This window comes from Crocodylus siamensis, chromosome 10, assembly GCF_052110815.1.
Source record: "Crocodylus siamensis isolate JL-2025a chromosome 10, ASM5211081v1, whole genome shotgun sequence".
Classification (NCBI taxonomy): Eukaryota; Metazoa; Chordata; order Crocodylia; family Crocodylidae; genus Crocodylus; species Crocodylus siamensis.
In genome coordinates, this window is record NC_143404.1 from 4,554,870 (window position 1) to 4,580,820 (window position 25,951).

A 25,951-nucleotide genomic window follows, 5' to 3' on the forward strand; every position below is an offset into this window, starting at 1 on the left:
AAGAGTATCGGCACTTCAGAGGGGAAGAGCGGTGCTGAGTGCAAGCGGCTCCTTGCCTCTTCCACACTTTCAATACCAGCACAAGCCTGCTTGCTGCAGCTCTACCAGCACGGAGATGTTTCTTGCTGGGTTAAATCCACTCCCCATATCCCAGCGTCACCCGGGGGGGGACGGGAAGCCGACTGGTGCAGCGCAACAAGGTGCTGCCCTTGTGAAAGCAGCACGCGGGCACAGACCCAAGTCCTTCTGCAACCCCTGCGCATGCCGATGGGGAAGAAGGGAGCCAGCGAGCGCGCGACTACAAATGGAGAATCTCACTTTATTCGCCATTTGCTCAACAAGGCGTTCCAGCAGCGCGGGGGACGCACGCCCTGCTCCGCCGCAGATGGGGAGAGCAGGGGGGCCAAGACAGAGCCGATGCCCCTCCCTCTCTCCCGCCTGCCCCAGGATCCCCGCTCGCCGCGATACGGCACAGAATACCATGCAAAAATAAAACCGGGAGCCCGCGGCGGGGCCCCCTCTTTAGTCAGTAACAAAAGCTAAAAGAACGGCTTCAAAGAGCCCACCGAGTCCACATCTCTCTCTCCCTTTCCCCAGCCCCAGGCGACCCTCCAGAGCAGAGGAGGATGGCAAGCACAGGGTGGTGGGTAGGGCAGGGGGGTTGGCAGCGATATGTCCCGAGCCCGTGCAGCTCCAGTGAGCTCGGTGACCAGCATCGTAGGGTGGAGCAACAGGAAAGGTCTGAGCGAGTTAGAGCCGGTGGTCCCAGGGGTCTCTACTGGCCTCCGAGGTGCCAGCCGCACGTGCGTGCTATGGGAGGGGTGCCTGCTTGGAGCCGGGCAAGGGATGCACTCCCACCGTGCCGCCCAGCACCCGCCTGCTGTTGCAACGCTGATGAGATGAGACTGGGGGGCACCACGGGCCTGGGGGTCATGCATCCTCCTTGCATGGAGGCTCCTCTCTTCATTCAAACTAGAGGGTGGGCTTCAGTGCCCCTTTTCTTCCTGCCTCTGCAGGACAGAGGTGCAAAGATCTCACCATCCTTTGCCCTCAGCCGACTCAACCCTGAGGGTCTCCTCGTCTCCCATCCCTCAACCAACATCTCTACCAGACCAGGCGGCTTCCTTCCGCGTGCCGCCTCGCCCAGCCCTCAGCAAACACGGATGGGCCAACTCCACCCTCGATGAGCAACAAGCCATCGGGCTGCTTCATGCTCCAGGATAAACCAAGTGCCCCAGTTCATCGTTAGCGGCTGGCTCCCCTTCACACGGGCCCCAGGACAAGGGGAGAAAGAAACTAGGAGAAAACCTCAATACTGAGATATCAGCAGGAAAATAACAAGGCGGAGGGGAGGGGAAGAGAGAGAGAGAAACAGGCCAACAATATACTTATCCCATAATTAAAAAATTAAAAGAGAAGTGCTTGTCTCTGGTCTGGAGACAGACCGAGCTGAAGCCCACAGTTGTCCACCTGTGTGTGTGTAACAGTGAATGAGACCAAGTCAAAACCTCGTCTCTCAGGTACAAAACTCTGGCACCAAAAGAACAAAGAAAACCACATTATTAAAATACTTTCGGGTTTCGTATTCAAGAGGCTCCACGTTCCCAGCGTCCTCCGGGCTGCTGACCGCCTGCCGCACCAGAACCCGCCGCCCTCCGAGCGGGTGGGCACGTGAAGCAGAGCCTGCGCCGGGCACCGTGTGATGGGGCACCTCAGGCTTTGACCACAGAAAACACCACGCATGTAAAACATTGCAACGCAGGAGGGAGGGGTGTAGGGACCGGCTCTCCATCCTCCTGCCCTGGCAGCTTGTCAAAGGAGCATCTGTCCCTTGGCCCCTTTCATCCAGATAAAAGACTTGGCGGGCAGGGAGGGAATGATCAGTGACAAACTAAATATGGGCAACGCCAAAGTCTTCGAAAAGCTTTTTCTCGAGAACATCAAGACATCTCTTCCAACGTCTGGCGCCAGGCCACAGACGAGCCGTGACCGCCAGTTCCCCCAGCTTGGAACTGGACTGCAGCGCCGGGCGAGAGCTGCTCTCCAGCCCCTGGATCCCAACAGCAGGTTGTGCTCCTGCGACGAGCCGTCCACCTCTCCTAGACCCTCTCCTCCACCATGCAGGAACCGGAGTCCGAGCACCGCTGCAATACTGGCTCCAGCATGGAGAAGTTGGGCCCACCCATGACCGGAGAATCCCACCCCCCACCTCAGCAAGTGACACTGTTGCAAACTAGCATGACATCACCAACCAAGAAGTGACATCGCAAACCAGAAAGTGACCTCATTGGCAGGAAATCTGCAACTAAAATGGATCTCAGGGCCGCGGAGAGCCGTACAGCCGTGGGTTTGCCAAGTCGGGCGACCTGGCTCGCCGCTCCAAGAGCCGCGCCGGTGACCACCTGGTTCCATCATCCCCCCTCGAAGACCTTGGCTGAATATTGCTCAGAAACGCTTTTCCCTGGTTGCATCGTCCTCCTCCCGGGTGTCCGTCTGGCTCGCCGCTGGGTTTGGGCCCTGCTTCCTTCGGACCCTTCCTCACTAGTGCTCAGCGAGCGAGGGCGGCAGCTACCTCGTGTTCTGGAGCTCCTCCCGCAGCCAGGTGGGCAGCGTCTGGCCCATTTTGTACAGGAGCTTGGAGAGCTCGATATTGTGGTCCCTGTAGTAATCCCGCAGGAAGGCTCGTGACTGCAGCGGGGAGAGAGCGGGAGCCGCCGTCAGCAACAGCAACAGCAGCACGCTGTGAACTAGCTGCACTTGGGGTGGCCGGCTGTCCACTGGATACCCACCAAACCCTCCGTGCCCTCCTTGCATAAATCAGATACATCCCAAAGGCCCCACACAGCTGGCGTAGATGCCCGCCCACCCACTACGATCACCCGGACATGCCAGCAAAGCCAGCACACACGCCTCCCTTTTAGCAGCAAGAGGTCCGGGATACTCACATCTGAATCCATCTCGGGGTACTTCCTCCCTTTGCTTTTCCCCAAGCACTTGGTTTTTCCTCCCTCCAGCAGCTGGCACCAAAATCCTTTCTTGGGATCAAATCTACAGATGATGAGAGGGGCAAAAAAAAAAAAAAAAAATCAAGGTTGTTAACAGAAACGTGCCGTGAACGGGCTTGGGACTCAGACTGCTCTCGGTGTGCCCAGGGAAATGCTGTCAGCAGGGGGATGCCCCATCCCTCCAGGCCCTTGCTGGCCCTTCAGGGTGCACCCCTAGCAGCACGGAGGCCATGCATGGGTTTCTGCAGGGAACTCAGCTGTGGTAATGAGGTGCCGTGTTTTAATGGCTTAAACACCCAGAGTGGGATTCTCTGAATGACAAATAGGCATCCAGCATGTGCATCGTAAGCTGCAAAGGAGGGGAAAGACTGTAATAATCCCCCCCACATTCTGTCAATGGGACAAGACACCATGTTAGTAGAGCCCCCCAACCCCATCCCTGCCTGGCTCCCCACCATGCAGAGAAGCGTCTCAATTGCTGTGCCTTGAACCCCATGCTCAAGTCCTCCCGATTCTCCTGCGCAGAGTAGCACGGTAATGATCAACATGCCACAAATACAGCAATGCAAAGTGCAGAGCTGGCCAAGGGGAGCAGGGCTGAGGGAGGACGTGCCTTAGTCAGGACATGTGGACCTAGAGGGCACACGTTTTCGGAGAAAGGGCTGATTTCCCCATCACCAGCTCCTGCTCACCACATCCCAGCAGGGAGGGAGCTCTCAGATTACTGTCTTAAGCCCCCCCGAAGTCAATAAAAGCTTCATCATTGCCTTGGGGGAGGAGGGACAGGATTTTGCCTCTGACACTGCCCTAAGCTGACTCCACTCAGCAGCACATCACCTCCTTGAGAGAGAACACCCTAAGAAGAGAAAACCCGACCGGAGTGATGGGGACAAGGCCTTGAGGAGGAAGAGGAAGGTCTGAGGAGGACTCACGCCAGGGTTTTGTGGTAATCAATGATGTTGGTCACACCCAGGAACTTCTGGACAGTCTCCATCACTTTGGCTGGCTCTGTGCGGAGCAGCTTGCCATCCAGAACCAGGATCTGTGGGGTAAGAGCAGGGCTGTAAGGGCTGGGCTGCGCTGGGAGGTCACTCACCCCACATCAGCTGAGTGCTAATTACTGTCATTTTGTCCCCAGCCCAAGGAGAAGGTCCTACGGACAATTACGATCTATCCCAGGTCCCTTTGGGGGACCTGTTTTCTACATCTTGACCCTCCACACACCTGCGAGGGGGTGCCGTGCTCTCGTCCCAGCTGTGAAGAGGAGGAACTGGAGCTTGGGGGGAAAATAAGCCAGAGCTAGCAAGGGCAAAGCCTCCCTGGGGTAGCTGCTCGGAAACTGCAGACAGCTCTTTTGCAGAAAGAGCCAGGGGTAAAATTAAACTAGAATAAGTATTGTGTGCCTATGGCTTATCCCAGGATAGCTATTTGCTCCCTGCTACTAGAAGGTGATAGCTGCCCACTATGCAAAGCCCGCTGGGCTGCCACATGTCTATGCGCTTTGGGTTCCAGTGTGCAACACCAAACATGCATCTCACAGGAGGATTTGGTCACCCAGCCAGGGCTTGAGACAAGGAGAAGCAGGGTATGAGCTCCCCACTGCTACCCTTCAGGACATGGCAAATCCAGAGGCTGAGGTGAACCGACTGAGCTGAGAAGGACTTGGAGAGGAGTTTGTGCCCCAGCCAGAAGCAATCCCGGGTTGCACAACTACCCCATCATGCTCATTCCTAGTCCCAGCTCCTCCAAGCACGAAACGAGGGCTGGGGAGAGGCAGGACTTGATCTAAAAGGTGCCTGTGAATCCCCTGGTTGCCCTCTGACCACAGGCTCCAGCACAGGCTGGGCGCTGGTGCCTTCTTGCCTGACACAGGGGAGCTCCCCGCAGCCCGCTGCTTGGAACAACGACACAGACCAATGCTCCCCTCACCCTTACCTGGTTGGCATGGAAGTTGTTCAACCAGCGCTCGATGTGGGTGGCATACCAGCCCGGCACCAGGCACCGGTTCTGCAGCGTCCGCAGCTTCTGCGAGACCTCGGGTCCAGCCGTGATCACTTCGTGGAAGGTGTATTTCAGAGCCACTGGGTCGTCGTGGGCTCGCTGGTGCTGTCAGAGCAGAGCAAACCAGTTCAGTGCCTGGAGCAAACCCCGCATGCAGAGGGGCTGGGAACTCAGGCTGCGCAGGAGCCGAATGCTCAGTGCCAGCAGTTTCTGAGAGCTGGCACCATCACCAAGCTCTCCCTGCCACCTTGCCCTTCCCAAGGCCAGCATCCCCCCTCCCCCGGGCATCCTGCACGTCTGTGCCAAGAGCTCAGGGAGAGCAGAGCCACTCACCTGATACCAGGAGTAGGCACGGTCTGCAGGGTTGATGAGGATGGTGATGACCTTGGCCTTGGAAAGCAGCGCGGCTGCCCGCCGGGGCGCCACTTCTGAGTCAAAGTAGTTGGCACTCTTCTCGAAGTAGAAGTCGGAGGTGGTGTTGGAAGGGATGGGGAAGAACTCCATGTACCTGCAGGGAGGAGGGTGGCATGAGGCAGGGCAGGACCGAGACGCACACCCGCCTCCTTCCCTTCATGGGCACTGAAGCATTGGAAGCTCCAACCCCCGACACACATTACTGAAGGGTTTCCCATGCCCCTGCTACAAACAGCCAAGTCACACCTGTCTGAACAGGGAAGGAGTGGGACAGACACCTAGGGAAGCTGTGGATGCTCCATCAGTGGAGGTGACCAAGAAAAGGGACGTGTGTCGGGTTTCGGGTGGTTTTGAAGCCCTCTTCAGAGGCACTGGGTGTTAGCTGAGGCCCAGGCTGGGGATGGTGACCAGGCTGTGCCAATGCTGCTGCTGCTGGAACCAAAGCTGGAGGATCCTGGCTAGAAGACTTTACTCCTCCACTCAGGGTTAGACCAATAATTGGGGTCAGGAAGGAATTTTCCCCGATGGTCAGACTGGTACGAACTGGAGAGAGGGTTCGTCTTCCTCTAGCAGGGTCGTGGCCCTATACCTGGGATTTCTTGAGTGTATATTAACAACTTTTTATAGAAGCAGGACGCTGGCTGCTGCAGCCCCCTGGCTTTCCCTGTGTCAGGTTCAGGGGTGATGTCTTATGTCGTGTCAGGACTGCCAGTAGTTTTACTAAGAAGTTAGACTATGGATTTGTATAGGATGGTTTGGATGGGGCTGATCCTGCCTCGGGCAGGGGGTTGGACTAGATGAGCTCTGGAGCTCCTTTCTAGTCCAACTTCTCCAGGAGTCTACAAAGCCACCAGCCAGGCACTTGAAGCCCTGCTACCCAATGCAAGCAAGGCTCTACACCAGCTGGAAGAGCGATGTAACTGGGTAAGGGATAGCTCTGCTGGAGATGGACTTTGAGTCCCTGCTATATGTGCCACAGCAAGCACAGGGCACATGCGGCGGGGCTGACTTGTTGCCTGGAGCAGTGGCTCACCATAACCACGCAGCAGGGCCCAGGAGTCACTAGACAGATGTGTGAGCAAGGTAACCGCCCTTGGCAATGATGCACTAGCATCCAAATATGCAGCATGTACAAACCACAACGCCAAGCTGAAAGGGGTAGGAGTCAGAACTAGGCTGAGCTGCTGGACACTGCATGCATAAGGTGTCTCACAGACTGAGCATCTGTCTTAGGCTATGAACACACATTCAAATAAGCTGGGAGAATTCTCCCAGGTTTGTTCTCCTGGTAGAAAACTCACCCGGGACAGCATGTACAGACATTTGCTCTCCCAGGATAAACTCTCCGGGGGTGATTTAACTGTGGTTAAGCCCAGGTTATTTTTCTCCTGGACCAACCGTTGTTACCCTGGGAGAAAAAGACTGAATATCTGTACACTTGTGGTTTCTCTTGGGAAAGAAGAGACTCTCCAAAGAGAAGCTGAACATCTGTAAGAGTAAGTCTCTCTGCTCAGGGCACAGGGGCTGCTTGGCTGAGGGGGTAGCCAGCATCTAGGTGTGATTTTTCCCCTGCTCTGCTATTCCCCAGGGAGCCTGGGACAAACCCCATGCTCACTAGGTTTCCAGTTCCCCGTGCCCCCCCCACTGCCATGGATGCTCGGAGGTGGGCACTGGCCCCGAGGGAAGCCTACCAGTCAATGCCTTTGTGATAATTGTGTCCGTTGAAGAACTGGATCTCCTCAAAGGTCTCCGAGCTGGGGTAGTTGCTGCTGAGGTCCGGGTGCATCCCCAGGAACAGGTAGAGGGCCGTCGTGCCTGGGAACGGACAGCGAGCAGAGCTGAGGGGAATGATTCCTCCCCCTCCATCTCAGCCTCCACAGCTGGTCAGGGTACCCAGTGCAGCCCCTGGCTGGATCGGGCTTTGCCATCCTCCGAGGAGGCAGGGGCATGCTGTGCTGATGAACAGCACTGAGCAGAAAGAGGCCACACCAGCTCTGAAATGCTCGATCCACTCAGCCCGGATGGCAGTACTCCCGGGAGGTCATGCGGGGGCTGCCAGCCAAGGAGGAGACATAGCAGCTCCCCACTCCGCCCCGAACCCTGGATACAGAGAAACGGCAGGACCAAGGCAACAGCACTGCTGAAATGGGGACACCAGCTCACTGCCGGGGCGGAGGCCTCAGCGTGGTGGGTGGGAGAAGGATGTACCTGTCTTCTGAGGCCCAATGATGAGCAGCTTGGGGAACCGGTCACACGTCTTCTCTTTGGACCAGATGTCTTTGTGGCGCTTGTCCTCACAGGGATCCTGCATGCAGGGTCGTGAGGGTCAGAGGAGCACAGGACCGCCCGCTCCAGCCGGGTTCCTACCCCAGTGCTGCCGCTGAGTGCCCAGGGATGAGACACCTCCCTCCTCCCCTGGCCTCTGCTTCCCCACATGGGGAGAACAAAGCCTCCCTGCCCTGGGAAGGGCATCAGAGGTCCGTGGATGCTGTACTCTGCATAAAAGCCCCCTGGTAGCACTGCAGGTTTGCAATACATTGAGGGCAGATCCTGCATTGCCAGCAGGGGCAGAGCCCAGCCAGCAGCAGGATGCAGCATGCTGTCCACCCACGAGAGCACAGCCATCCCCTGGGGAAAGCCTGCCCACTGCTTCATGGCTTTCCAAGTAACTTGTGGCTTCCACCATAAATGAAGCCCTCAGCCTTATTGACTGGCCCCCAGCTCCACTGTTCCCTGGGGCTGCCAGCATCCCCTGAGCCAGGGGCCCCTGCAGTACCTGCCAGAGGGGGTCCTTCTCCTCGGAGAAGATCTGGAAGTATCTCTGGGCCAGCTGCACAGGTGGCAGGGTCTGCAGCTTCAGGTTCGTCCAGGAGCGGAGGAAGCGAACTAGGTGCCGGAAGGTGTACAGGCCCAGGCGGTCATTGCCGTAGTTGGACAGGTGGGTCATGAAGATGCTGATCTGCAGTGGAGCAGCACGGGGGCAGGTGAGTGACATCAGGGGCCAGGAGCTGGGGGCCGGCTTCCCCAGTGGCTACTTCGCACAGCCAGCACCCCAGATCGCCCAGCCTCAGCTCCGGCACCCTGAGAAGTGCCAGTCACAGCCAGGCCTCGGCACTGCATTTTGGAGGCTGGGGAGGAAACATGCAGGAGACCCAGGTTCCAGCTCCAGCCCCATGCTCTCACTTCTGAAGCCAGGAGTGGCTGGAGGTCTGCAGGGAAAGCTTCTGCCTCCCTCCATGTGCCAGCTCCAGGCACCCTCATCAGGCCAAGACGCGCAGGGGCGGCCCGGCAGGAGGAGGGCACAGCACTCACGGGATTCAGCAGCACGGTCAGGAACAGCTCGCCCCCATTGATGATCTTGTCCAGCTCGTTGGAGCCGCCAGGGTACTCATTGTAGAAGATGGTGTGCGTGAAGAGGCCGCAGGTCTGCCGCGGGAGCACCTGGGGGCATAGACCACGCGCTGCTGGACAGGCCAAAACCCAGGCCCGGCTCCCCTGCCTCCTGCCCAGGCCTCGAGGCAGTGCCAGCCTGCTAGCTGTCCACACCGGCCTCGCCTGGCACTCCCAAACCCAGCAGGGCTGGAGCTGGGATCCTCCAGCCCACAGAGGGGCAGAGGAAGGGTTCGTGCCACGCTCTGAGCTGCCAAGATGCATATTCCCACAAGGCTGGTTTGGCCGTACAGGTCCCAGGTCTTTCAGGAGATGCTGGGAAATGATTGCTAAGAAAGGGGAAAGAAAGGGGGAGGCTCTAGTACAGCCCCCAACCCTCCACTCAACTGGGATGCTGGAAACCCAAAGCAGCAGGGATGCAAAGCTAAGAGCCATGTTGTTCTTCCTGCCATGGGGCCCAGCCGGTCTATCTCCTCACCCACTGAGTCCATGCTTCAGCCCCTGCATTGCCTGGCTGAGGGCACTGCTGATAAGGGAAGCATTAGGAGTAGAGGCAGTGGATTCTGGCCTGGGGAGATGCCCCCATCCCATTTTACATGGACCCAAGAGATGTATCCCTGGGCTCAGCCACTGCTGGGAGAGACCCCACTGGTGCCCTGATGTGGCAGTCTGCATCTTCCACCGGTGGGCAGAAGGGAGAGGAGAAGCCCCAAGCAGCCCTCGGCACCTACCATGATCCCGTTGTGGACGAAGCCGCGCCGGTAGCGGGCTGGTTTCAGGTGTGGATACTCCTCAGTGCTGGTGACCTTGATGGCCCAGATCTGCTTCCACGCCTCGTACAGCTGCACGTGGACCGGGTACACGCCAGAGTGGTGCGGGGCCACGGCGTAGCCCATGTCGGTGGGGATGCCGTGATCCTGTGTGGGAAAAGAGGGTCACCAAGCTGGGCTGCAACGCCCAGGCAGGCACCAGTGGTCTGACCAGCTGCCTTCCCACACACCCCAAGGTCTGGGAACAGGCACTGCAGCTGCCTCGGGGAGCCCCGGGGTGCCTGCCAGAGCACTGGGGCCAATGCCTGCACTTAGCACTTCCCGAAGGCAATTTTGGGAGCTCGTGAGCTCCAGGATGGCATGTCTGGGCACGGCGCGTAGCAGACATGCCCTCAGACAGATCAGGGCTGCCTGGGGCTTAAGGCAGGAGGCTCTGTGGCTCAGCGTGTTCCCAGCAGCAGGGTTTGTGCACACGAGGGGGGAGCTCCAGCCAGGTGCACTGCAATGGGCGCTGCCCCGTCTGACCATACTCAGCGATGCTCCAAACCCTTCCTGGCCATGCTCGAGGCTGCCAGGTGTATCAGCATGAGGCGGAGCAGCGCCTCTGACCCGGCAGGGCTGGGGTGAGCCCTGGAAAACCCAGGCATGCTTGTTCAGAGATGCTCACCCTCCCTCGTGGGGCAGGGACTGCCCACACGCCAGCTTTCAGCTGTTTGAGGAGATGCAAGGAAGTGCGGGGAAGGGGGCAGCAGACAACCGCTCTTCCTGTGAACTTCTCAGCTTTCCAGCAGAGACACGGCGTGGAGGCCGGCAGAGGGACCCATGGGGGGCTCCAGTGACTGCATCCACATGAGCACCCCTAGCCCCACTCTGTCTCTCTTCCCAAAAAGTGATGGCAAGCTCCTGCCTGGGTCACCAGTGACTTGAAAGCCACCTCCCCCCGGTCTCTAACTGACCCAGTTAATTCAACTAATTAATTGATTCAAGCAATCGATTCATTAATTGATTCAACTGAAGGCAGATGCTTCCTAATCTGATCACCAACGTCGTATCGTTTCCTCTTCCCCCCACCTCCAGCCACAGGCAGCAGGGGCTCGGATGCTTTGCAGGGCGCTGCCGGACCACCACTCCACCCCCCCCACTCACTGCTCCCTACCTGTGGCCCTTCCCAGACACCCCAGGTCAACACCACCAGTTAACAAGCAATCAAGTAACTCCAATTAAAGCTCTTGAAGCCGAGCCCTTTGCTTCATCTTGGCCACGTGCAACATTTCTGCCAGCATAACTGCCCCTTGAGGCCTCAGAAGATCCATTCTACATTTCTAACTTAAGAAACAAAAATGTACAACTTGCAAACTGAGTTGTCTCTAAAGCTTAGCTGTTCCTACAATTTTCCTTAACAGGACTTGTATAGCCTGCCCTGACCCGTCTCTGAGCAAAATCTTGTCGGTTGGAACTGACCCAGCACAAACCATGCCCGGGACACAATGATACCCAGGACAAAAGGTGCGATCCCAGGGTAGTTGCTCTCAGGGATAAACCATGCTGATACAATCATATCTGTCCCCTGGGCCAGGCTGCACAGATATAACCCCGCAGCTCTGGTTGAAGTGGAGTAAATCATGTGTGCAGACAAGCCCCTGGTTTCACACACACCTGCGGGATTCGCTGCCCCAGGAAACTCACGTCTGGTGTCAAAAATCCTTTTCCCAACTTAGTGCCTGTCTCCTTTTTACACGGCATCCATTGCTCTGGTGAGCAGGGGGACACGCCAAGCATAGGAGCGCGCGCCTGGGCACCCCACGCATCTGCGCCCTGCTACCCACCTGTGCCAGAAGGCAATCTCAGGTGGGTCTCTCATCCTCTAGGGAGGCACCTGGGGAAGGCAGGCTGTGGCCCTCACGGGAGACCCGGGCACTGAACTCAGCCCAGCAAGCATCTTCCCTGCCCCTTCCCACCGAGCCCCCAGTGCACGCGACCGCGGCCGGCATCTTACTCACGACAGCGAATTTCTTGTTTAAGGCCATCTGCTCAGCCAGCACCGACTGGTTGTGGAAGAGGTGGGGCTGCATGTGGCTCCACATGTGGGGAAACCACCAGAACTCCTTCACATAGGACAGGAGCAGGTCATCGCCTTCGTCCTCGGCGTCTGTGCCTGCCGGCCAGCAGCATCGTCAGCCGCCTCCCCCAGCACCGGAGCGCCGAAGGACCAGCGCCTGCGCCCAGCACTCCGGTCGCCAGCCTGGCACCTGCCCCTTGAGGTGTAGGGGGCTGGTAGACAGGGCAGCCAGACAACCCTCCCCATGGCCCTGTGAGAGCTGGGTCAATCAGGACATAAGGGTGAGCCTAGCAATGTCTTCAGCCACCCAACATGGCCACCATGGCAATGTCCGGGTTCCCCTCTGGTACGAGATGCATCGATGGACTGCCTACCTGCCAGCCGGCCGGCCATGCAATGCCCGGGACAATGGGCAAAGCAGAGCAGAATGGGACACCTGAGCTCCCCATCACTTGGGGAATCCAACAAGACAGACCCCACCGGGGCACGGGTGGTAACAGCCAGCCAGCAGGCATCATGCTGCAGCACGAGAGCAGACTGGGCCCTGTCACCTGCTGTGACCCCTTCCCTGTCCCTGGGGACGATGCCATAGGCCTTCATTTGGAAAGGGCTCTGACATGCATGGAAGAGGCATTGGGACCCAGAGCCACGTGACCCTGGGCCAGCTGGCGTGGCTGGTCCCAGCCCCGTGCTGTTCTCCTCTGGTTGGGAGAGGTTTTAAAGGGAGCGTTGGAAGGAGAGGGCACAAATCCCCTTTTCCATATCACTGCCTCGCCCCCAGGACATTGCAGCAGAGGCCGTGACCTCCCAGCTGGACAGGAGGGCAGCTGGGGGTTTAACCCTTGCAGGGCTGAGACTGCAGCTCTGGTTTGTGCAGGGACTGCACTCACCTGTGTGGAAGAATTTCCCTGAGTATCCCAAGTTGAAGGTGAAGTTGGGGATGTAGGTGCGCAGCTCGTTCTGGGTGTCAAACAGAGCCTGTAGCACAGAGAGAGATGGTTGGGGGGCAATAACAACACCAGCAGAGCCAGTCAGGAACCAGGTCCCCCCTCAGCCGCTGCAGGGAAAGTTCGGTGCTCCAGATGCTTCTCAAGCACTACAGCCCCTGGGTCATACCCCACAGCCTGGGCCTCGTCAGCTCAGAGCACCGGGAGACCTGTGCAGCCGTGGCACAGCCACACGCTCCCAGCCCTGGCGGCAAGTCCTGCGGGACCGTGCATCAGTGTCAGTCACGTCCGCTCTGCCGCCGGCAGTGCCCAGGGGAGGCCACCCACTCCCTCCCTCCCTCTCCGCAGGAGAAAACCCTGGAGATGAAGCCGTGCATAGTCTCCGACAAGCAGCGCTGGATGCTGGGCACTGGCTGGGGGCTGCCTCAAGTCGGGGACCTGTGGCAGGCAGCGGGGGAGTGAGTGGGCAGGGCAAGGGGGGCTTCAGGGATCAAATCCCCCCCTCAGACTTTTCTCTGGACTGAATAACCCTAGCTGTCCACACTCTTCTTCAAATCTGGGCCCAAAGCTGGACACGGGACCCCAGGTGAAGCCATGCAGTCGTCTCACCTGGGCTACAGACCTGCAACACTCCTGCCTTCAAACCCACTGGGCACCAGTGAGCCCCCAGGACCAAAGACCTCCCCCCATCACTCCGGGACTGAACCCCATGGTACCTTGACATCCTCCACCTTCATGCGGGTGCCTTCCTTGCCCACAAAGATGTCATCGATGTCCACCAGGATGTAGCGGTCGAGGGGCAATGAAAGCCGCTTGCTGGTGAGGAAGGAGACGGCGTCCACAAAGACCAACTTATGCAGCCAGAAGCTGAGGTTGTTGCCGAAGAGGACGCGCTGGATGCCGTCGTGCAGCCCCAGGTCCTGCACCACGGTGGTGTGGAGCGCGGCATCCACGCTCATGTGTGGGATAGACTCGGCCGAGCGCGTCTTGGCCAGCAGCACGGGCTCATAGGTGGAGTGGTTGGACTGGAAGACGGTCCAGTCCTCGCCGGGCAGCACGCCCTTCTCCACCTCGCTGGGCCGCGTGATGTACAGCAGCGGGGATTTGGGGTTGATGCTGCAGTCCTTCAGGGCCAGGTTGGAGTGCAGGAAGAGGGGGAAGCCCTTGAGCTGGGCGCTCAGCAAGCTGTTCTCGTTGGCCTGCGGTGGGGACAGACAGCGTGGCGCTGCAGGTTCCCCGCTGTGCCTCCCTGTGTACAGCCCCTATCCGCCAAACCCCTCAGGGTCCTCTGAGCCACCATGGGGGCTTGGACCCAGGCCATATCCACGGCCTGTAGGACCCCCAGGAAGGATGGCCCAGCAGTACAATTTGAAGGAAAAGGATGGGTTGAAGGGGGAAGAGCGTGCCACAGGTCACCAGTGCCGTGTGCACCCCCCTGGACTAGCCAGGCTCCCACAGGAGGTGGCACCTGTCACCTCCCACTGTCCACAAGGTCTCCTGAGAGCAGCAGGCACCACAGGCTCCTGCGCTCAGACCAGGCCCCCAAAGCCGGAGGCCGGACCCTGTCCTCTTCCCGCAGCGGGCTCCGGGCCTGCTCACGCCCCTGCCCGCTTGGGGACCAGCGAGATTCCCAGTGCATCCCAGTGCGAGATTCCCAGCAACCCCACCCCTCTGTACCCAGGGAAGGTTAACCCTTGCCGTGCTGGAGGGACAAGCCCGAGCAAGCCACAGAGACTGCAGGCAGCAGTAATCAGCCCACAGGCTCTTCCTCACTGGAGGGAGGAAGCTTTGCAGGCACAGGGAAGGCTCCGAAAGCCCTGGGGACAGCTGCTACAGGGACAGTCACAGGGTGGCTGAAGAAGGACACCCCCAGGCACTTATGTGATGACCCCACACAGTCCCCAGAGACCTGCTACCATCCTCTTGGCTTAGAAAACCCAGAAGCAACACCCTCCACAGCAAGACACTTCACGTCCAGCTGCAGGAGAAGCTGCCGGTCTCAGCAGATGGAGCAGCCGGCAGCTGGTGAGCTACTGGGCTGATGGCCAGAGACCCAGAGTACCCCCCACAGCCAAACCTCATACCCCAAGATGCCCCAGCCCTGCTCCTTCCCCCGGGCCCGGTACCTTGAAGAAGCCGATGATGCCCACGCCATACTCCACGCAGTACTTGTCCAGGAGCTCGCGGTTCCAGGCGTCCAGGTTGACGTACTTGAGGATGTTCTCGTAGACGATGAGGGCGAAGCGGCCCCGGTCCTTGTCCGTCAGCGTGGGCATGTCCCCTTTCCCAGGGGCGATCTCTGTCCGATACTTGAAGCGGCTGGACTCCAGGATGGCCACGATCTCCTGGCCCAGCTGCGAGTACAGACTCTCCACGAACACCAGCACCAGCGGGTCCGTGCGGGACGAGTCGGCCACCTTGAGTGGCTTCAGGGGGAGGAGGCGCGAGGGGGCGACCTTGGGCTCCTCGCAGTCCGGTCCCGGGACATCCCCAGAGGGCTCCAGGCCCCGCTTCCAGCCGTACAAATAATACGCCGAGATGAACACGCTGAGCGCGCAGAAGGCGAAGAGCAGCAGCAGCACGCCCTGCGGGGACACCTGCCTCGCGCCGCGCCGCAGCCGCCCCAGGGCGCTCATCCTGGCCCCTCTTCTCAGGACAGAGCAGGAGCCGAACACGCCGGCAGGGCACGCGAGTGGGAGCTCCCCGCCGCCCGGCTCGTCTGGCTCCCGGCCCGGTTCATGTCACCATGGCAGATCCGCTCAGTGGCCCCGTCCCAAGGAGAAACGGCATGGCCCCGGCATCGCCTCCTCCCACGGGCCAGGGCCTCAGGCTTCGCTCTTAGGGGATGCCTGGGCGCCGGGGGCAGGTCCCCGCTGCATGCTCTGTGCAAGGGAGAGAAACAGAGAGAGAGAGGGAAGCATTGCCAGCGATCCTGGAAAGCGCCGCGTCTTGCACCCCTGGAAACCCCGGAAACGTCCGCATGCTGTAAATACCGGCGCGCGCAGCTCCAAAGCCTTCATCGATGCAGCGGCGCAGCCCTCTTCGCAGCCCATGCACGTGCCGGCTCCGGTGGAGCTGGGCATGGAGCAGGGAGGTCGAGGGGCAGGGCGCACGTGCCTGTGGGGCCGAGGGAGCGTCAGCCGGGGGTCGGGGCGACCCAGGCCAGGGGGAGACCCAGGGAACTCCTAGTTTCTGGCCTCGGTTCCTGCACTGGTTCACTGCAGGCTCTGGATGAGTCGCAACCCCCCACGTGCCTCAGTTTCCCCACCCCTGCAAGGAGGGAATGCCATGCACAGCCTCCCAACCAGCTGCCAGGACATCACAGACGTGAGAGTCACGGACTCGTAGAAAATGAGGGTTGGAGCGCTGGTGGCCCGAAAGCCGGGCACGTGTGGGAGCAGCAGCTTCGTCCTTGCCAACAAGAGCCGGAGTGAGCGCGACATTATGTGGGATTTGAGCGGTATCCATACTATCCCACTATGAAACTACAGAGCGAGGCGGCGGGGGGGAACAGAGAGCACCTGTCTCTCTTCCTTGAGCCTTGTCCTCTGGCACCTCCAGCCCCACTGGACACAGAGGAGGCGAGTCCAGGTCTTCGCTCTGATTCAGTGCCCATGCCCCTCGCTCCCATAGTGGCCAATGCCCCTTTCCTCCAGGAACGTGTCCAGCCCCTTTGGGAACGTGGCTAAGCTGTCGGCTTCCCCCAAACCCGGTGGCAACCAGCTCCATGCTCTGCCGGTCCCTTGCTCGGCAGGGGGCTGCAAGTAGGCTCCACCGAGTTGCTTAACCCAACACCAGCCCATGCCCTCCCTGGCAGGGCAATAAATTGGGGCCGGGGTCAGACACCCCGCCCTGTCCCCTGGGGCTGGCATCTGCACAGCAGCCCGCTTGATGCCGGCCCTGGAGGCCACCCCCGCACCGTGGGGCCACTTTCAAACGCTCAGCCGGAGGAGGAGTAATGGGATTAAACTTTTCCCGGCTGATCGGGAGCAGGGATTACACCATAATCCTGTCATTCCTGCCCTTACCTGGTGCACGGGGAGCACGCCCATGTCCTACCACCAGCCCCCACGACACGTGTGTCTGCCCTGGGGGGGCTCCCAATTGCCCACAGAGCACCAAGTCGGTGGTGCAAACAAAAGCAGAGCTTGGCCCTTCCCGGCATCTCACACCCACCTTGAGCTTCCTGGCACGTCCGTGACCCCAGCTGGGCTTTCCTTGCCCACTCTGCTGCTGGATCGGCCCCTCCCTGCACGCAACGCCCCCAAAACCCAGGCTGGACCAGCAGCGGCACGCTGGCGTGGCTATCCACACAGAAGCCCGAGCACATCCCCGTCTCTCCCACCCACCGGCAACACCCGCTCCCAGCCCTGGCAGTGCAACAGAGCAAGCTGGTGACAAAAATTCCCCGGGCAGGGCCCTGGCTCGTTAATGCCGGGCTGCCCTTCGCCCCCGGCCCCATTAACAAGCATGCAGGCCAAAGAGCCCTCCCTATTTCCATCTTCTTCTCCGCCCTCCGCTCCTTTCCCCCCACCCGGCTGGCTGCACAGGGCAGCCTCCACTCCTACACGTCACGGGGATATTTAATACCATCCGCGGAGCGAGGTTTCAGATAACTGCATTGGAAATGCAGCGGGACATGACCCCATTTCGGAGAAGGCGGGCTCTGCACGCCGGCAGGGACTGCATTGGCTTCTCACTCTGTCTCACCCAATTCCACCCACCCCCAAAATTTCTTTGCCCTGCTTTTTTTGCTGTCTCTCCAGGCTCCCAAACAACATCTGAGTTGAATTTTCAGGCTCGGGATGACAGAGGGCATTTTCAAGGGAGCCAGGAGGAGTTGCGGGTCAATAAACAGGCCAGAGTCTCTAGGGAAACACAGATCCCCCAAAGTCTACGGGAGTGCGACCGGCCACTTGGAAACACGGCGGGTCACAAAGCAGGAGTGCTTCACGGTGCTGCTGTGCTGCAAATTATTCCTCTTTGGGGAAAAAAAGGAAACGCGTCTCTGTATTTCGACCCATTCTTTGTGCAGTGGGGAAGCAACCTGGGTAGGAAGAGTCGAGACCACGGAAACTTCCCTGCAGAGAGCAGAGGCATCGGCTGAGTCCCCGCAGCAGGGTTAGGACTGTGGGCTGAGATGCAGCTGCCAAGAACTGATCCCCAAAGAGCGCGGGTCACCTGCACCCTGCGGATCAGAGCGAACGCACGGCCTGGCCCCCAGCCCACAGCTCACCTGTGGTGGGGTGCAACACAGGGCCCCGTGTGCAATCCCACGCGTGATGGTGGTGAGGCACAGCAGGTGCCCTGCTAAGCATCTGGGGCCCTCGGCATACTTGGACAGCATGCCACGAAGCTCCTGGTGCCAGCCTTGCACGCGGCGCAGTCGCCCCTCCATCCGTGCATTGCAAAGCACTGTGCGCGCGTGACTGAGCGACCCCCAAACCACCCCGCCCCATGTAACCCCCGCAAATGCACAGGCAGCTTCTCCAAAGCAAGGTCCCCGCCTAGCCCAAGAGAGGCCTCATCTCCCTGCTGTAAATATCAGCCCATACTTCCTAGGCGGGCACCAACTTCATTGGTGTGCATCAAGGCCCGTTACACCCACTCCCCACCTCGTCTGCCTGCAACCCCGCCGGACACCCCAGCCTGGGGCGCTTCCCAACCCCGGGCTGGGGCACCCAGGGAGCGGCGAGAGAAGCACCTCGGGGGTTCATTTCCTCGTCACGTCCTCCGTCGCCGACGGGCCCTGCTCCCTCCAGCCGACCGGAGAGGGCTTCCCGAGCAGACGGCTGCCGCGTCCCAGCCGATCCCTCTGCCGATGCACAATGAGGCTACTGAGCACTGCTAATCTCCAGCGCGCTCATCAGACATGTCCCCCACGACGCCCCCCGACTCCCGACGCGCGGAGCAAGCATCAGCACTTTGCTTTGAAGGGCTCCGGACAGACACCGCTGCTCCGGGTCAGGGTTTGTCTCCAGGGATCACGCCGAGATGGAGCAATTTATTAAGCGGCCTATCTCCACGCTCCGCCTGGATTTCTTATTTCTTTCATCCTTAAAAAAAAAAAAGAGACAGAAAGAGAGAGAGAGATGGCTGATGCTCCAACCAGCCTCTTGCTGCCTTCCCCGTCAGCTTTCCTTGGGAGTGACATCAGAGTTCCCATGGCTACAGGCAGGGAAGTGACAGCCACCAGATTTAATGTCAATGCCGGGAGAGGCAGAAAGGGAGACGGGTACTGACAGCAAGAGATTATGCATCCGACTTTAATCGCCAGCCAGGCGGGGATGGGGAGACGGGCGGCCGGTGGCGCCGTGCTCTCCCCTTCTGCAGGGCGCTCGCCGCACAGCTCCTGCCCCGGCGCTCGCGGGCGCGATCACTGCCCTGCACGGCCGCGAGCACGGCAGCTTCCTCGCTGGAGTCGCCTGTCTCCTGGAGGGACACACACACACACATGCAACCCCCCCGTGGTTAAACACGCCAGGGTGACACCCCCCCCAGGTTAAACACACTGGGATCACAAACACACTGGGGACACACACGCCAGTTAAACACACTGGGGTGGCACACACACAAGCACACCCTGCTCAAGTCCCAGCTGTTAAACACACTAGGGGCACAAGCACACACCCCGCCCCCAGTTTAACACACTGCGATCATGAACACACACTCTTAGTTAAACACACTGGGGTTACTCAAACACGTACACACACACACATACCTGGTTAAAAGCACTGGGATCACAAACACGTTGGGGTCACTCACCCCCCCACACACTTAAACACACTGGGGTGGCACGCACACAAAGGTGCCCTTTGTTTAAACATATTGGGGTCACAAGCATGCACACGTGCACATACACACCTTTGGTAAAACACACTGGGGTGACATACACACACACACCCCTTGGTTAAACACACTGCGGTCACGAGCACACCCACCCCCAGTTAAACACACTGGGGTGGCACACACAGGTAAGGACACTGGGGTACCAAGCACACACACACACCTGCCCCGTGCCCCCCGAGCTATCACAGGCAGCCCCACATGGAGTCAGCAGCGCGGCGAGCTCGAGCACTAGGGCGGCTGCACGAAATGGAGAGGAGGCCACCGCGCTCTTCCCGTCATCCTCGCTCGCTGAAGAGCTTCCAGGAACCTGGCACCACAGGGGAAACCTACCCCAGGAGCAACCCCAGGCTGCATAGGGCAGCAGGACATTTCCAACCCATCTCCTGTGCCCCGTTTTCCTTTGCCACGAACCTGTCCCCTGTCCCTGCCGGGCCTGCAGCTCGTGTTCAGCTTGTGGCCTCCCCATGGCGCGTGCCCATGGGCTGCAGCTCCCTGCCTTCTTCCCTGCTCAGGCTCCGGGGTCCCAAACAACAGGCAGGTGCCAGCCCGGCAGGAAGGCTGTCAGGGACGTGAGACGTAGTTTGTAAAACAACCCGAGAGAGCCACGGGAAAGGTCAGAAGCAGAGCTGTCAGGCCTCAACTTCGACCAGCGCTAAATATAGGCCATGCGGCTTCACTCTTTAATTTCCTGCCCGTGGCGAGATCTCCACGCGCCTCCCCAAGGAAAAGGGCTGCCACACTCCTAGAGCGCTAGGGCAGCCCGAGACGCCCAGGGGACAGAGCGGCGGCAGGTGTGCGCCGGACCCCGGGGAGGCAGGCGGCTCCACCCCACCTCCCTGCCTGCTCCCAGCCCGGGAGTGCTGCGCCGCGCCGCGCTGACGCGATCCCTGGGCAGCGCTTCCCCAGGCTCCTCTACTGAGGGCACTGTGCAAACAGGGCCCTGTCCACATTCAACCACCCGCCTGGAGTTACGCTGGCTGTAGAAGGGTTTGCCAAGTGCATGCCAAGCCCCAGGGGACAAGGACTCGTCCCGGCTGCCCCTGCCTGCTTCTAAGAAGAGATTGGGAAGGCATCACCTGGCACGAGTGGGTCGGTGCACCGGGGCAAGGAGTCAGCCCACTGCGTGAACACAGGGCATCGGATATGCCCCGAGGTCTGAGACTCAGGAAAAGCACCTGTTGCTCAGCCCCACAACCATTGCCACTACCTCCTGCTAGCCAAACAGTTTTCAACTCCTTTTTAGCAGGGGGGGAGAAGCCTGTGGATATTTTGCCACCAGCGTCCACGGCCTGCCCATCACCGGCCACCCGAGAGGGACACAACTCGGCCATCGCACCTCGTTCTGTGCAGGTGAGAGCCAAAGCAAGCGATTAACGACCTGGAAATCTCCTTCCAGTTGTTTTATGCATTGCGTGTGGAAATGCTCGGGACACAGGCGGTTTCTGCATGTATGGGTCTCAGGCTGCAGCAAGGAGGAAAAAGACTTTTTTTTTTTTAATGGAAATTTGGTGGCACGTACAGCTTAGGCCACAGCTGGCGGGGGTTGCAGCGCAGTGGCAGGATCTCCGATCGTGAAGCGGAGCTGGAAGGGAGCTCCAGAGGTGACGTATAGTACAACCCCTACCTGCGCCCTGTCCAAACCATCCCAGACAACTCCACAGCCTAACCTCTAAGTAAACCAACACCGTCAACCCTGACACAACACCACACATCACACCCAGACCTGACACAGGGAAAGCCGGGGGACCTCAGCAATCAATGTCCTGCTTCTATGAAAGGCTGTTAATATACACTTAAGAGACTCCGGTAAAGAGCCATGCCGCCCCGTTGCAGAGGAAAGCAAACCCCCCTCAGTCCATACCAGTCTGACCAGGGGGCAAAATCCCTTCCTGGCCCCAGATATGCATGCTCTGACCCCGAGCAGAGGGGCAAGACCCTCTAGCCAGGACCCTCCAGGCTCAAGTCCCAGCAGTGGCACTGCCACAGCCCAGTCCCCATCCCCAGCCTGGGCTGCAGCCAGCACCCAGTGCCTCCAAAACACCCTGAGACACGAGCCTCATAAAAAAAACCAAACTGGGGGCCCTTTAAAACAAGGCTCAGTTGTGCATTGGAAAACGAGAAGTGTCCTATCAGGACCTCAAACCACAGCAATGTCACTTCCCAGGTGCGGGCCAAGCCCCGGGGGACAAGAGGCTCTGATGATGAGGAACAACTTCATCCTCTAGGTAGCATGCCCCATGCCCCCACCAGACAGAAAGAGCTCGTCCGCCCCCTTCAACAGCACCTCTCCTCTCTCCCACGGCCCTGGCGCGCCCAGCCCCTTGCCATGCCCAGGTCTGTGGCCAAGCCAGTAGGTTTAACCAGTCCCACCGGTGCAGATCACAGCACAGGGGATCTCCCGTCTTTGCAGCTTCAAACCCAGAGCGAGGGGCTCTGCGAGCAGCATGCATTGCTCCTGATTCTGCAAGACCAAAGCATGGGAAAGTTGGATTAACAGAAAGGGGAGAAGGGAAGCACAGCTCATGTGTGTGCACCAGGCAGGGTGGGGCAGACCCCGTGCGGCCCCGGGCCCAGCCCTGCCAGCCGGCCGCTCGCCGCGGGACTCCACGCAGCCACTTTAATCCGAGGCCCTGACAAACAGCATCACCGTCAAACCGGCTTGGCACCCTCCCCCCTCGCTCTCGCAGCCAGCCCCAGCGTGCCAGTCATCATGAAACATTAACGGCAGCTCCAAACTCATTTGTGCTTTGTCTCCAATCTGGGCCAGCTGCTCTCCGAGGGGAATAGCTCTGCTTTGCTCAAGCTCATCATCGAAGGCGGCAGGGGGAGGGGAAGGGGCAGATTTGCCATGCCGTGGTCTAAGGCAGCTTCGCAGGGCAGGGAGGAGTGGGGATCTCTCATCCGGGCGTGCAGCATCCAGGCCCGGTCCTATGGGGAATTTAATTTTTTTTTTTTTATAAAGCAAAAAAGTAGCCTGCCACGCGTCTCGCAACCTGCTCGGGCTCCCGCATGAGTCGAGCTGCTTTGTGCGACCGGGTCGCTACCCAAGACAAGGAAATAAGCAGAGGGGATAAGACACAAGCAGCTTCCACCCAGTGGCAGCTTCAACGACTCAACCCAAGCCGGTTCGGCGCTCTCTCCACCCCATCCCAGGCCAGAAGGTGCCCAGTTTCCCCAGGGTGGAGGCAACCAGGCAGAGACATAGGCAGCAATAATTCAGGGGCTGGTGAGTGCCCACTTTCCACCCCGATTTAACTGGCATGCAACAGCTTGCTGGGGAAAAGGGAAAAAAAAAAGGGGGGGGGGAATGAAAGGGTTTTCTCATCTCACAGGCTTCCCAAGCTTGGGGGCTGTGGTTCTCAGCAAGGCCAGGCGATGAGTCAGAGTTCAATGCTGGGAAAAAGACAGCGCTCCCAAAAGGTCATCTGGGAAGCGGAGCCAGGGAGAAGAGCCGTGGTGGAAAATGTGGGCAGGAGCCTGGCACTGAGCTGGGAGGAACATCAGCCGCCCACCTCCCTCCCTGCCAGCACTGCAGGGACACGGGCCTGCCCCGTGCCCCAGTCATGCCCGAGCGGCTGCCAGAGGATGCAGAGGCTACGACTATACCGTGGGGACCGCGTTCAGCTGCAGGATGCATGGTGCTGCCCGAGCACTGCCCCAGCCCACGTCCCCCAAGGTGGAGAGCTCACGCAGGCACCTCTGCAAGGCTGCGCCGTGTAGACCCCCTAGAGAACACCAGCCACCTCCTCCCACTCGCTGCTGGCAGCATCGAACGTGTTCCCCACAGCCCCATGCCAAGGGAAACCTCCCCCAGTGCCACCCTTAGCCACGTGCTCCCGCTTCCTCCCTGCTCCGCTGGGATGGCCCTCTCCAGCCTGTTGTGCTTCCCCCTCCGGCTCCCAGGCGCGCGAGCAGGTAGCTGCTCTCAGCAGCTGCGCCAGGAAGGGAGGTGAGCAGCTCCAGCTGTATTAATTGGCCACATGGGATTTGCTTATTCTTCTCTCCCAGAATGAAGATGGGGGGAGGAGAGGTAGGGGCACTGCTTGCAAAGGAGAAAGCACGAGCGCGCTGGCTTCCTCAACACGCGCAAGCAGCTTTCAAGGGGGCCCTGCCCGGATGAAAGCCTCCAAGAGCTGCAAACGTAAGGAAGGGAAGAGAACAAGGGTCTGACACCCAACCCGGCACCTGGTGCAGGCATTTCCCCCTTGGTCTGGAGCAGGATACAACCGAGATCTGACAGGAGGGTGAATCATGCAGGACCCGTGTGTGTGTGTGTGTGTGTGTGTGTGTGGCCTGGAGGAGGAAGAGGCTGCGGGTCTCGCCAGAGGATGGCGACGGCAGGAGGAAATGCTGATTTAAGAGGGGGAGGAGGATAATGACTGCAAGATGCAGGTGCAGCACAAGTCAGGGGTTGCAGAAGAAACCAGCTCGCGAGTGCCGCAGCCAAGGGGCTGAAGCGCGAGTCAGAGGGGCTGGGGCTGGGATTTGCAAAGCCACGCAGAGGAGCGGGAAATCCCAAGCCTCTCTGCGTTAATGGGAGCAGAAATCCCAGTCCCCCACGCAGCTCTGAAGGGCAGGCGGCTGCTGGTGCTGCTGCCAGCCAGGCCCAGAAACCAGCCCCTTCTTCTGGAGGGCTCAACAGGCGCCAGAACAGGGCAGCACCTGCCTTCCCCAACCTCCCCCCAAATCTTCTGCCTCTCCTTGAGCACTTCCAGCTCCATGGGCTGCAAAGCCAGGCCTGGGAGAGAAAGGGTGGGGAGCTCCCTCTGTGCTCACCGTGGCCTCTCGGGGTCACGCTCCTCCTCTCCCTCCCTCCGCCCCAAATTCCTTCATTCCTTTCCTCCGGCACAGCTCCTCCGCACACGTGCATTTGGCTCGTGGTTATTTTAATAAGAAAAGAATTCCTCTCCGACCCGCGGGCTGCCCTTCCCGCATCCCTTCTCCTCTCCCCTTCAGCTACCCGTCTGCTCGGGGAGGCGCTGGGGGAGTCTGTCTGGACTTGCGCTCTGGGGGAGGCAAAGGGAATCCACTTGCTGACTCCTTAACCAAAAAAGAAAAAAACAATTGAGCTCTGAGCCAAGTCTGCACCAGCCCAGCCTGGGGAGGTTGGCTAAGGAGCAGGGAGGCGAGAGGATGAGCTTTCCCGACTGCTGGAGGGCGCAGGGGATGGAGGTTGCAGAAGAAGGGGTTTCCTTCTGCAACCCCTGGCTTGAGTGCTGATAATCTCTTGGGATGGCAAAGCCTCTCTCAATGCTGCCAGGACTCAGACACAAAGAGCAGAGGCAGAGGAAGGGGCGTTATGGACCACGAGGCACCCCAGGCACTGGACTGAGGCAGGTGAGGCAGCAATAGCAGGTGCTGCGGACTCATTAAAAGGAGATTTCTGGTCCAAGCAGGGTTTAGGAAAATCGAGTCAAGCTAAGGCTCGCCTAGAGCAGCAGTTCTCAGCCAGGGAGATGCTTTCAAGGGTGCCACAGGGTGCCCCATGGCTGTAGCAGGGTGAGGTGGGCACACGGGATTCACAAGGTAAGTGCAGAGACTTCAAATAGGAATCCAGAGGTTCAAAGTCTTCTGCCCTGCTGGGGTCTTTCCACCTCCTTTGCCATAGAAGAACCGCTGCAATATGTTTTCGGTAGCCAAAACACAAGTGAAAATGAAGAGCTGGCATTTTCCAAGGGGGCCTCGAGCACATGGAGGGATGCCTTGGGTCTAAAAAGACCCACTGAGAACCACTGGCCTACGGTCCACCAGTTCCTGCGGCCAGCATCTCCCTGTCCCACCTAGGACTCCCCCACCCAAAGAGCCTGGCGGACTGCCGGCAGCCTTCAGCAGAGCCCAGCTCCTGCTCATCATGCCTCCGGCTCCAGAAGACAGTGCCCGAGCCGCTGTGCTGTCCGCCGCGGGCTCCCCAGTGCAATCGTGGCGGGGTCCAGCTACTTCTGCACTGGGATTCAGTGCCCACCTGCACAGCTCTTGCTAAACCAGCGTCCCGCTAGCACCATGCCTGGCCTCACAAATCCCCACTGGCTGGGAAAGGACAGAAAAGTGCTACTCGAGCATCTTATCGAGCTCAAACTACAGCTATAATCAAGACCTCTAGGCCTTTGCACAACCCGCTTAACCCCTGCTACAGTCCACACACTGCTTTCTCTTGGCAAAGCCATTACATAGCCATTGTCCTCTCCCTATAGCCGACTGCCACCCTTTCAGATCCCAGTTTAGAGGAGGTGTGGTCGAGATGGGGATCTAAAGGTGCAATGTTAGCACGTGACAGCCACAAAGGCCAGGCTGGTATTTCCACACAAGATCGGGCTACAAATGCCTGGCTTCCAACACACGCCGCCCGTCTCGTCCACATCACGCTTCGCCAAGGCGCGAGCCAAAACGTCCAGACTCAGGCTGTCGGAACGAGGCCGCAGACAGAAGCTTAATGCCGCTCCATCACTCAAGAGACGACCACGGGCTAAAAACAGAGACGGCTCGAAGATGAAAGCGAAGCCAGCACGTTGAGCTTAA

General features: G+C 59.4%; 1 protein-coding gene across 6 annotated transcripts in view; it reads right to left on the bottom strand.

Annotated features, from left to right (window-relative positions):
• Positions 1-299: 299 nt before the first annotated feature.
• The window catches only part of NDST1 (N-deacetylase and N-sulfotransferase 1), a 34,995-nt gene continuing 9,343 nt past the window's right edge, over positions 300-25,951 (bottom strand). For 2 of the 6 annotated variants that reach the window (XM_090064201.1, XM_090064198.1), the window contains exons 2-15: positions 14,713-15,468; positions 13,303-13,785; positions 12,530-12,617; positions 11,581-11,735; positions 9,542-9,727; positions 8,733-8,861; positions 8,197-8,379; positions 7,629-7,725; positions 7,112-7,235; positions 5,340-5,514; positions 4,941-5,111; positions 3,938-4,047; positions 2,946-3,048; positions 300-2,688 (exon numbers count right to left, since the gene is read on the bottom strand). In XM_090064201.1, coding sequence (XP_089920327.1) covers positions 2,569-2,688; positions 2,946-3,048; positions 3,938-4,047; positions 4,941-5,111; positions 5,340-5,514; positions 7,112-7,235; positions 7,629-7,725; positions 8,197-8,379; positions 8,733-8,861; positions 9,542-9,727; positions 11,581-11,735; positions 12,530-12,617; positions 13,303-13,785; positions 14,713-15,222 — 2,634 coding nt within the window. In that variant the 5' untranslated portion in view covers positions 15,223-15,468 and the 3' untranslated portion in view covers positions 300-2,568. Of the gene's footprint in view, positions 2,689-2,945; positions 3,049-3,937; positions 4,048-4,940; positions 5,112-5,339; positions 5,515-7,111; positions 7,236-7,628; positions 7,726-8,196; positions 8,380-8,732; positions 8,862-9,541; positions 9,728-11,580; positions 11,736-12,529; positions 12,618-13,302; positions 13,786-14,712; positions 15,469-16,762; positions 18,024-18,201; positions 18,222-18,290; positions 18,643-19,846; positions 19,990-25,951 lie in introns of those variants that run through there. The other 4 variants (XM_090064197.1, XM_090064196.1, XM_090064200.1 and 1 more) reach the window with 4 other exon arrangements.